Raw genomic sequence first — 12696 nt, forward strand, 5'->3', positions numbered from 1 at the left:
GTAGACTTTTACTAATAATTAATAAAAATTCATTGTATTACAAAAGTGTATTATGTGAGTCTAAAAGATTTTTTCTCTCATTCATTGCTACAACTACTCCAGTGGCGGATCCAGGGGGAGGGTCCTGGGGTCCGGGCCCCCTCCGATTTTTTTCATTGTTGAGAAATTTTAAATTAGTTTCAAGTTCATATTAGTTTCAAACTTAACATTATTCCAAACCAATTTGACCACATACCTTATATTCATAAATTAAGGTTAACACTTATTGCGAATTATACATTTTTCATTTCAAAATAGAAATTTCAAACCCCTCCCGAAAAATTTATCTGAATCCGCCCCTGAACCACTCATAACCCAATGAACTCAAATGGACAAAACTGATAGACGAGAATTTGAGCAAAAACAATAATTGACCAATTAACTTGAAAGAATGACAAACATGTCAAATGGTCCTGAGTACAAAAGATAGCTTCTCTTTGTTTACTGCCTCTTATTACGATGTCATCATAACACTTCTCAATATTTTTCCAGTTTTTATAGAAAGATTCTGATGTCTACTAGCATACTGTGCAAACATGAAAGGAAGTAAACAAAGGGAGACTCCCATTTGCACTTAGAATCTTTTCACATGTTTGACTAGAATTGTGGCCACTACATTAAGGTTCAAAGAACTTTCAGTGAGCGTCTACACGAATTGAACGCTTGATAGTATGCGTCGGAATAAATGCGTTCAACTTTGTCACCGGTTTATCCATTAGGGTGTGGCAAAATGATCGTTTTTTCAGCACAGCACTTTTTTGGTTCCATTTGGGGTCCCAAACAACTTTGCAAAATTTGGCGTTGATTGGATTTGACCCGGCGTAGCGCATTGCGTTTGAAATTTGTATGGAAATTAGTATGGGAAAACCTACTTTTTTGCATTTTCGATTTTACAGACTACAATTCTCCCTGCAGTGTACCAAAAATTAGATAAAAGTGTAGTACAGGATATACTGAACAACTTTGCCGAAGGATGCATGGTGCTAGAATGTCTCTACAACAAGTTATAGCTGTTCAAAGTTCGATAGATCGAATTAATTGCCAAAAATCTTTTTTTTGCCAACACTGCGGGTGTATCAATGATATTTCATATAGCATTCCAAAATAACATCATATACTTTAGATTTACCACATTGGTATGTTTGGATGAATTATTCAAAAGCCTTAGCTCAATTTCATGCGAGTAGGTAGTTTCGCAATAGGGCGTAGTGAGAGGAGAGGGAAGGGGGGGGGTGGCTTCAACATATAGAAATTCTAACTGAAATAACTGAAATCTTGTCGAGTTGAAATGTTCAGATGAATTATTTTACAACATTTACACAATCCACAAGAGCCCCAGTTCAACAACAATTTTTACTTCAGGTGATCGAACAACATCGAAAAGAGCATCCTATCAAATCATAGTGCGTATTAAACTGAAATATAATCAATGCATTCCTCTGACATATCAACTCGACATCAGTTGATTCAGTTTGCAACTTTACTTCCATTGATATAAAGTCAATGCAGAAGGATACAGTATGTTTCGTTTCATCGTTACTATTATGCATAGAACATTGTGCAAATGTTTTAAAATAATTCATCTGAACATTTCAACTCGACAAGATTTCAGTTATTTCAGCTAGAATTTCTACATGTTACCCCCCCCCCTCCCTCTCCCCTCACTACGCCCATGAAATTGAGCTAAGGCTTTTGAATAATTCATCCAAACATACCAATGTGGTAAATGTAAAGTACATGATGTTATTTTGGTATACTATATGAAATATCATTGGTACACCCGCAGTGTTGGCAAAAAAAATGATTTTTGGCAATTAATTCGATCTATCGAACATTGAACAGCTATAACTTGTTGTAGAGACATTCTAGCACCAACCATCCTTCGGCAAAGTTGTTCAGTATACCCTGTACAACACTTTTATCTAATTGTTGGTATACTGCAGGAAGAATTGTACTCTGTAAAATCGAAAATGCAAAAAAGTAGGTTTTCCCATGCTAATTTCCATACAAATTTCAAACGCAATGCGCTACGCCGGGTCAAATCCAATCGACCCCAAATGGAACCAAAAAAGTGCTGTGCTCAGTTGATTAGGTTATGATTACGTTTTTCCATATAACAATGCCGCACCCTATTATCCATATAAAGCATTCATTTAACTCTAAAAGAAGAAAATCAGTCGATTTATTAGATTATCACGATTCAAATCATGCAAAATAGTTGGTGGAAAAACAATTCACCGGGCGGAATGGTGCTTTTGAAAAAGTGGCGGTGATTTTTTAATTTGAATCGTGATGATTTAATAAATCGACTGATATTCTTCTTTTAGAGTTTTGAAAAGGTTTAAGTCAATAATCCGGTGGCAAAGCTGAATACAATTTTTCCTACGCACACTACCAAGCGTTAAATTCTAACACATGTTCAAAATAGGTAACTTGAGCCTTAAACAATATGGTCAAATAAATAAATTCTATAAAGGATAATTATTCATGTAAGTATTTTGAGATAATTTGTTTAAAATAATAGAGGACATTGTAATGCTAATGTTTTGTTGCAAATATACCAATTAAATCTTGTAACAATCGTGTATGCTGTTATCCAGAATGAATGACTACTTAATTGGTGGACTTTCATTGAAGCACGGCCAAGTAAAATTAGATCAGTTCGGTTTCTCATCTTGCGCAGTTCAGAAGGGTCAAATCGTTACGCTGTAATAGCAGGGCAGGCAATCAAATTGACCCGTGCGCCGCATTGTCTAGTGCAAAATCAAAATTCGATTCCTGCTACCTACTACCTAGTGTGTGAAACGTAAACAAACAATGAGTGACAATGCCAAGCCAGTTTATTGCCCGGTGCGGCTGAACTGTGTTGCTGTTGACTTTTCGAAATGTCCGGTAAGACCATCGATTTGTGAAGTGGAGCAATTTTTGAAGGTGAACATGAAGCTAAACATAGCAAAAAATAAATGCTGTACAATTCCATCATCTACGTCATGGATGGCGTACTGATTACGTTCCAAAACATTCAACAAGCAGAATCGTTTACTACGCAGAACAACTTGAAGCACGTTGTCGAATGTAATGACATTTCATACAGCATCCCAACATACGTAGACCGTGACACTATTGAAGTTAAGCTACATGACTTGACAATGCGTACTAATCCCGCATATCTGACCTTTTAATACAAGTCACAAGGTGTTACATTTAATCAGCGAACATTGGTCACGCACCCAGGGCAGATTCCTACGTGACAGTCCTGTGATCTACCGTTACACCACGAAAAACCTTGCTCGGAGGCTGCTAAAGAAAGTCCATCTGCTACGACCCATACATACCGGTACACAGTCATCGTTGCGTTGCGTTGCGTTGTGACGATGATTTTGGCGGATTGTACACTGACTTCATGTTTGACTGCTGATTATCTAATAAGAGTTGCTTAGGAAATGGTAAGTAGGAATTCATACCAATCCGACCCACATTAAAACCTCAACAGCATGATAGCCATCATTGCCGGCCGCCCCCATCTTCATCGTTCACGGGGAAGGATAAAGGATAAGGTAGATAGGAAGTGTTGATGCTCCACCTACTTAACGGAAGGACGACGATTCATCAGACTCTTCCATAGGTGTCGCGGAGTTGGTAGTTTGGAAGGGTATCAGGTCTAGGATTCGCTCCAAGCAAGCGATGCGACCTATAAAGCATATTTTATAAGGTAGTTGTTTAGTTAGTATTCGATGATTCGAAAAGGAAAAGATCTTGTTTAGTTTTTGGTTCTTTTTAAACTCTGGGTAGCCGGCTACCGAGAGTATCCTATGTTACCTAAACAAAAGCAATTTGAGCTCCACACAGCCGATCGTGGGAGTATTGCCTAGGTAAGCCATACCGGTACACAGTCGTCGTATGCTAAACTACAAGCGGTTGTTAAACCAACGACTGTGGACCGCGTATCAACAAACACTAACTCAACGATCGGGCTCAGTACCACTAAACCAACTACCGTTACGAACAGCGAAATTACAACGATTACACCAAATGCTTCCAAACCAACAACCAACACCACCAAAAATTGATCAGATGCCGATTAAGACCGATCTACAAAAGCGACCCGTAAGCACAAAAAACAAATAGAAAATCCGACCGTGAGCAACATGAATGCAGTACCGATGACGATATGGACGTGAACGAAAACGCGAGATAAAGCGAACTGAATGACTCTCTAGTTACGGCAGACAACGCAGCCGTCGTCAATAATAGGAGTATTAATTTTTTTCTGTGTTGTTGGTACTGATAAATTTTTAACATCAACTATAGAATTACTTAAATTTTGTAATACCATATCAATGTCAGTATTAATTTGTAAATCAAGGCCATGATTAAAATTATCCTCAATATAAGTTTTGTACCTTTCCCAATTCGCTTTGTGATAATTGAACACTGAGCGAATGGGATTGGAAACAGCTTCTTGTGAAAGTGAAAAAGTTACTGGAAGATGATCAGAATCAAAGTCAGCATGTGTAATGAATTCGCTACAAATGTGACTTTGATCTGTCAAAACCAAATCGATTGTTGATGGATTCCTTACAGACGAATAGCACGTAGGTCCATTCGGGAATAAAATTGAATAATAATCAGCAGAGCAATCATTAAAAACGTTTGCCGTTTGAATTGCTTTGAGCATTATACCTGGCTCGGTGTTTGGCATTAAAATAACCGATTATGGAGAATTTCGACCGACTTCTTGTAAGTTTTTGTAAGTCTCCTTTCAAGAAATTAATTTTCTCGCCAGTGCACTGAAAAGACAAATAGGCTGCAGCAATAAAAATGATACCAAGATCAGTTTCAACTTCGATACCCAAACTCTCGATCACCTTGGTGTCAAGAGACGGCGTAACGGAATGTTTGATCCTGCGATTCACCGCTATTGCGATTCCTCCGCCGATTCCAACAATTCGATCAAATCGATGAATAACAAAATTAGAGTTACTCTTCAATCTAATATTTGGTTTTAAAAAAGTTTCGGTCACAACGCCTATATGCACATTATGTATCCTCAAGAAGTTGAAAAAATCATCTTCGCACGTTTTTAATGAACGAGCATTCCAATTTAATAAATTTAAATGCAATATATACGCGAACGGAGATCATAGTGGAATGTACGTAATGTTTCAAAGGTTTTCTTCCATTTAATTCCACTAGATTATGAGTAGTAATCGAAATACCGGTATCCGTTAAATAGTGAAGTGCATTTAACTATAAAATATAGTGGAATTAAATGGAAGAAAACCTTTGAAACATTAAATTTAAATGATTATTTAAAGTCAATGTTAAACTTTAATTTCATTACAATTTTTTTAGCAAATTCCCACCCCGCTTGAAAAGATTTAAAGATGGAGGTAGAATTTAACATAGCAATCATCATAGGTAACATAGAGTCCTGCGAGTATTTTAATTTTTGTTCCGTTACGCTACCTAGATCCATTGAACTCAAGGAAGCGTTGGGTGCAAACGAGTGTGTAGGCGTGGTAACGGTAGCCGTTATTTTGGCCTTGTTACCTTCCACTGAAGCATAAGATGACACACCATTGTAGGATGGTGTGACGGAGGTAGAAGAAGTTGTTAACCTATTTTGAATCGGATTAACACGTTTGGCCGTGTTTTCTTGAAGTGTACCTGAAGAAGTAGGTACATTTTTTATTTGCCGTTTTTTTGTTGTCTAGAACGAGAATTTATAATTTTTTCTCGAACAGGACAACCCCAGAAATTCGATTTATAATTTTTGCATTTGAAACTTTTTGTGGTTTTTTCACCGGACAAGTATCTTTCGTGTGCGATTCATCACCACAGATCACACATTTGGAATCCAAATGACAATTTTTTGTGCCGTGCCCAAAGCTTTGGCATCTACGACACTGGGTCAGATTTTGAATTCTGCCCCCATGTCGTCTATAATGTTCCCACTTTACTCGCGCGTGGAACATAAAACGTGCTTTTTCAAATACTTTCAAATTATTAATTTCATTACGGTTAAAATGAATTAAATAAAGCTCCTGGATAATTCCAGAGCGTACTGGCGTGTTATCGCCGCTAGCCTTTCTCTTCATAAGAACAACTTGTGAAGGAGAAAAGTCAAGTAAATTTTTCAATTCGTTGGATATTTCATCCAAACTTTGACCTTGTGGGAGCCCTTTCAAGACAGCCTTGAATGGTATAGCTGTCTTGAAATCATATGAATAAAATTTATATAACTTCTCCGTAAGATACTGGAGTAGTCGTTTGTGGCCAATCAATTCTTCCGCTGTATTTCGACAATCTCCTCTTCGGCCAATCTGAAAAGAGACTTTCACGTCCGGAAGGAACGTCGAAAGCTCAATTCGAAAGGCTTTGAAGTCGGAGATCATCACTGTTATAATCAGAGGTGATTGCGTTTTCTTCTCATTGGCATCATGCGCAATGCGAGGAAATTTAGAAATTTCATCAGCTTCACATTCGGATAAAACATCGAATGAGTTGCTGCAATTAATTGAATTATCGGGTGGAGAAGCCACCCTTTTTCGTTTATTTTTAATTTTTGGCACACGGCCTTTCTGGGAGGACCCAGGCATGTTGGAAGAATTAAATACTTCTTTAGGCTAAATTGCTCTTTACAAATGTCTTGTAAAAGACTGATTGAGTAGAAAAAAGTAGGTAATGTTGAGAAAGACTAATTGTCGAAAAAAATATAGGTAGTCTTGAGAAAGACTGTTGCTGTTGAAAAACTCTAGGTAAACCAGGAGCTATCAAGATTTGTGACCGGTTCGAACGAAGGTCCAAGCCGGTATGATGTCCATTTCAAAAGATTTTTATTCCCTGGGGTATTACAATTATACCGGTTTATGGGAAGCACAACCAGAAGTATTCCAGAAGCAAAAGTTGGTAAAAATTGGTCTAGATTTCGCTGAGAAATGAATGAGACATTAACTTAGAAACTTGACAAATCCAAGAAACGTCATGGCTGGTCAATGTGGTCATAGCTACTTTGATTAATTATTAGTGATCTAGACCTAGAAATCCAAGTAGTGTGGCATCCATTTCAATATTGCATCGTTTGGACATTACGGTGGTACCAGTTCACATGGGAATTTTCTGTGTGACCGGTCTCTTCAACTCCGGAACCAGAACTCCGATCCAAAGGGAACTCAATAATAACTAATAGCGTTGTTACACCTTTCATTTGAGTGCAACATTGTTGAAATCGGCCCAGTCGAATGGTATATAGGTTCTGTTAAAAGTCGATTTTCAGAGTGATCGCATATCCTTTCTATATAAGAAAAAACTGGGGATAATGATTCAAATGGCGTAATTTTTCAAATAATTTATGATTCATTATGAAATGTTCTGTACATAATTGAGAAACGTCATATATGCTGTAATCAATATACATTTGAGAAACACGTGAGTGTGACTTTATCTTACATTTCAAGTAAAACTGTCAATATTGCCAACATATCTTGGCATGAACCGAGAGAATAATAAATAGCACGTAGAAGCATCAATTATCTTCTCCGAAATTATCCTAACATCTGCAATTTCAAAAATATTAAGGGAATATCCTGCTCTACAAAACTTAAAATTTGGTATTTGTATCGGTTCCAACAGCATGTAGAAACAAGTTACTTTACGCTTGTCCGGACATGCCGTAGACTCAGGTGATTCGCATTTCTAATGCCAAAAAAGATATTGACTCCTATGGTAGCAGACAAAGGGTTAAGTCGCCGGTAAACTCTAAGCTTGCTCATATGACCCTCCCACGCTTTTCTAAACTTTCTCCCTTCAACTCCTTGCTCTCGCTTGAGTACTATGGCTCTTAAAATTCAAAAATATACGTCACCTTCCAGTCCCTTGCTAATTAAATGCCGATTTTTAACGATTCTAGATAGAGCTTGACTGTCTTCGTTGAAATGGAAAAACAACACATTTAAAACAAAAATATTATTTTCGTACTGGGTGAGACGGAATTTTTGTCAAAAGGGGAGGGGAGGGGACTATCAATATTAAAATTACAACAATGTGAGCGGTACAGATACATGTGGACTGACTTATGTCGAGTGGTGCTGACTATGTCACACCAACCATCGCTTGTCGAGATTTCACTAGATGGATCGTTGTGTGGTTTACCTTTGGTTGAAAGAGCTCCAAATTGAATCAAATAATCGCTTTGATATGACGAATAATATTAAATGAAGAGTTTTCTCTACTAACAAGAATTCATTATATAATCCAAATCATACATTGCTGACTAGCTAACCTCCCAATTTATTTTTTTTGAGTGGCATTAACGTAATGTTTTTAATTTTTATTCGTATACGCCTAGATGCCACACCATCGGAGGACAATTCAAGACTGAACCTTCGTACTTATCCGGATGAACAAATTATAAAAGAGAGTAAGTATCACTAAACAATTGCATCCAAAAAAACATGACTTCTTCCAGTCGTCAGGCGACATAAACATGCCAATAGGTCGCTATGAAGGGTATGAAGAGGAAATTACTGTCAGCTATGTCGATTTCAAGAGGCGACGGTCCATAGTTTGCCCTTGATACCCTGGTGATATCAAATCTCAATACATATATTCAAAGCTGCCAAATCGTTCCATCATCTATTACGTATTTTGACTCTCAGATATGCAGTATATAAGATCAATAATTTCTAGTAATCTTATTCCAATTTATTATTCTTCCCTACTTGCTATCGCTAATAACCCAAAAAACAATTGCAGAACAAATTATTGAGGGTAAGTGAATTGTCCTTTTGTATGGCTGCACTCATTGCACACAGCAGCCGGGTTGCATGTATCTCACAATATCGCCAAAATATGTTTAAATTGGCAATAAAAATTGGATATTCATTATATAAACAAATACCATGAGAGAAGCCAAAGATTGCATATGTACGTTTTGAAATAACAACATTAATCATCATCTATCCGAAAAAAAATCGAAAATTTCGCAAACATTTTCAACACCTATTTATTCCATATTTTATGTACGATTTATGTCACTACTTAGAGCAAAATAAGATTAGAACTTATAATAAAATATGATCAGCACAACTTACGGAAAACCAAAAACAGGGCACATAATTCCCTTTTTCAGATATTCCATACCAACAGCTGAATACCACATTATGGTGTTAATAAGCTACATAAGAGGTGGAATAACAAAAATAATAACGCAAACTTGTTCTACGAATAACGAGTCGATAATGGAATGAGTTATAATAATATCTGCATTTAAGTATTTTACGAATTTCGAATAAGATAATTTACTGTATGGAGTTATTCAATAATAACAATATAGCTCGTTCATGTATTTATGCCAGATGACATACTACGGTAAGGTATTGATTTGGTATTTGCAAAAATCTCTGGAATGCACAGATAATACTAAAATAAAGTATTATACCTCATTGAGATATTAAGCACGTATTGGAGAAACATTTGAAATAAACAACTAATCACTAGTTGTGGTATGATACCAGTATGCTCGGGTTATTGGGCAGCTATTTTCTCCTAGTCGGGATACCAAACACCTATTTAACGGCTTCGAGTCCCGACCCCCGCACATAGGATTAGAAATTTTTCATGATAAATTTTTCTAACCCTAAGAGGCGAATAACCTTAAGGTTAAAACCTCTATAATCGAAATAAAATACCTATTTACCGATTCGTTGAACGCCGAACAATATTGATCTAACGGAGGACACTCATTAGACACATTCTTTCGTGACGTTACCACGATTGGACGATTCTTCATTTCATTAATATGTTATAACTTTATCAAATGAACGCCTAAATCAAAACTTATTACAGATTCGGAAAGTAGACAAAATTTCACTAAAGATTCAATAAACATAAACTGAATATACTGGAAGAGGATTGTTTTATGACCGACAATGTAACGTGACGTTACAACGCGTCATAAATTAGAACTTTCAACGTATTTCTATAAAAGTCAAAATATCTGCTCTATAAGATTTTTTATCAAGAACAAATCTTCTATGATGTATTTCTAAATAGCATACGAATAACTAGGTGTCATTAAATATATTTCTTATTGCTTTGTTTCTTATTAAGCATTTTTTAACTTTCGTGACGTAACAACACTCCTTTTTCAGAAAAGCGATATCTCATTGCGTTGTAACGTCACGAAAATCTTCATCTTTTCTATAACTCTGTAAATCACGCTGGTGCTATTGTTTTGAGTAAAATTTTAAATATTTATCACATTTAGCCGTTTTAATAATAATTTACTCGAATAACAATATGGGGTTGTCCAAAAATCACGATACAGTTTTTGTTATTGTAGCAGAAATTATTGATCAAACCAAGATTTTTTTTTTCATATCTGTTGTGGATAGATTTGAGCCATTTGACACATTTGCTTATTTGACAGGGCTCAATATGGTGCTTTAACGGAGCCAGAATAACAGCTTTTATCACATATTTCGCAAACAAAAATAAACTGGTTGTTTAGCTTTGTTTAATTTGGTAAGGAATCAGTTGCCCGATCCGACTTTATAGTATGATATTTGTATTGCTGGGCTTAAGCAAGTGGATTTATTCGACAAAGCGAGCACAATTTAAGCGCCAGACAATCGACAGTGCTAAGCACACTGAAATATTGTAGGTATATATTATAGTTGCAACGATTCAGAGAAAAGAAACACGTCACATCGTCGCGAAAGAAAATGTGCTACATCCAATCGTCAATTCGACGGGTTTTTAAATGTCTGCAAACAACCAATAAACACTTCCTCATCTATCTTTTTTGTGATCATTTGAAATGTGCTAAAGCCTTTTTATCCGACTCTAAGCAATTGAGACGATTTAGTGCGGTCACTCAGATAGGTCTCTGTACACCCAATTATGTTTTTACAACTTCCGGTAAATTCGAATAGATACCCGTCTATATTGGATTTAATACCTCAGCCATTTCACTAACGTAGCTGCTTTGGCGATGTATTTGGACTTGTAACGGAAGAATTCCATATTAAATTTGCAAAAGGGCGAATAAGATTTGTAAACAAACTTTTATTTTGATTGTTTCTCTTAATTTACTATAATTACAAAGCAGAAAACAATTGAAATTACTTCTACGAAGGGTAAAAATTTACATTAACGCATATTTTCCATGAAATTCCACTCTGCAGCAGACTAATGAGCGAAACAAGTTTGTTTACAAAAAAGACTTTCGCCCTTTTGACAAATTAATATTGAATTGGTTAGTTACTAACTGATGGCACGTGCGACTACAACGGTGGTTGCGGACAACCTTATAACGGGCGTCTCGTCGATGATGGCGAAGTGTGGAATGTTTGATTGCTGGGAGGAAAGAAATATTCTGGAAACGCATTATTATTCATGGCTAAATACTAAGCCGAGAACAAAATTCGGAAATTCCCTCACAACCTTCCTTCGCATGTCCTGGACTACGTTGCTGTTAGCGTGATTGCATTTGAGCGTACCATATGACCGTTTAGGAGAGTACAGTGTAGATGGACTTTTAAAGAAATATAATGTGAAGTTGTTCAATCGTTTACTAAAAATACCTCCTCCAGTGTTGTAGATGAAATCTTCTAAAAAATTTTATTTATTTTCTGAATCTATAATAAGGTTTGACGAAGGAGTTCATTTGAAAAAGTTATAACAGGTTTAGAGATTGAAGGTTGGTCAAATCGTCACTTAAGGATATACATTCTGAATTTATGAATATAAGGCTAGTATAATTTCCTGTTTACGAAACAACTTGAAAGCGTTTCAATAAACCATACAAAGTACAATTTGACACTATATCTGATAAACCATTCAAGCGTCTGATAAAAATTAAATTACGTGACGTTATAACGCAAAATGTGTCATGTTCTAACTTTAGTTCCACACATCCAATAAAAGAAATTGTAGGCTTTTTAGAAAAGTATTTTTGAATAAAAAGAAAATCCGGAATATAAATTTGAACAAAATTTCAGTTTTTTTTATAAAATTAAAAAATAGGCTTTTTGTGACGTTACAACGCAGAAACAACCAAAACTTCTATTAGTTCAAAAAGTATTAGTGATCAAATCAAGAAAAAAATCATTCTAGTTTTATTGTTCTACACTCAATAACGAACAAATTCCTTTAAACAGATAAAAATTTCAATAATAGTTTCATGAAATAGAACTTTTCTTAGAAGTCAATAAGTCAGTAGCCATTTTCCGTTAAATTTAACATATTTTTCTATATATTTTACAAGTATATGTCGAAATGTCAATAGTTGGATTACATAACTTTTCAATGGTTTAAAACTACTGAATCGAAGAAAAAATATTGTAATACCAAAATAAGATAAAACAAAAACCTCTTTTTGGTGTACAAGCCCGCGGAATGTGTCATTAGATGATTTTAAAACACCTAAATCATCCAATGATTATCTTCAATAAGGTACTTTTGGTTTTTTGAGACACAGAATGGGATACATTTAAACTAAATTTGATTTTACTGTGGTTATATAGAAACTACTTTCAACGTAGTATACATAAATTTACCATACGCAAGGATAGTCTAAGATGAAGGCAAAAGAATTCAAATTTCAGACGATTTTTTATATATCCAATAACTTATGATAAGAATATAAAAGTC

General features: G+C 35.6%; 1 protein-coding gene across 2 annotated transcripts in view; it reads left to right on the forward strand.

The window, feature by feature from the left end:
• LOC131683324 (basement membrane-specific heparan sulfate proteoglycan core protein) overlaps positions 1-12696 on the forward strand; it is a 672949-nt gene that overhangs the window by 544572 nt on the left and 115681 nt on the right. For both annotated transcript variants that reach the window (XM_058965199.1, XM_058965200.1), the window contains 2 exons: positions 8390-8461; positions 8797-8811. In XM_058965199.1, coding sequence (XP_058821182.1) covers positions 8390-8461; positions 8797-8811 — 87 coding nt within the window. The remainder of the gene's footprint in view (positions 1-8389; positions 8462-8796; positions 8812-12696) is intronic.

The sequence above is a fragment of the Topomyia yanbarensis genome, chromosome 2 (genome assembly GCF_030247195.1).
Source record: "Topomyia yanbarensis strain Yona2022 chromosome 2, ASM3024719v1, whole genome shotgun sequence".
Taxonomy (NCBI): domain Eukaryota; kingdom Metazoa; phylum Arthropoda; class Insecta; order Diptera; family Culicidae; genus Topomyia; species Topomyia yanbarensis.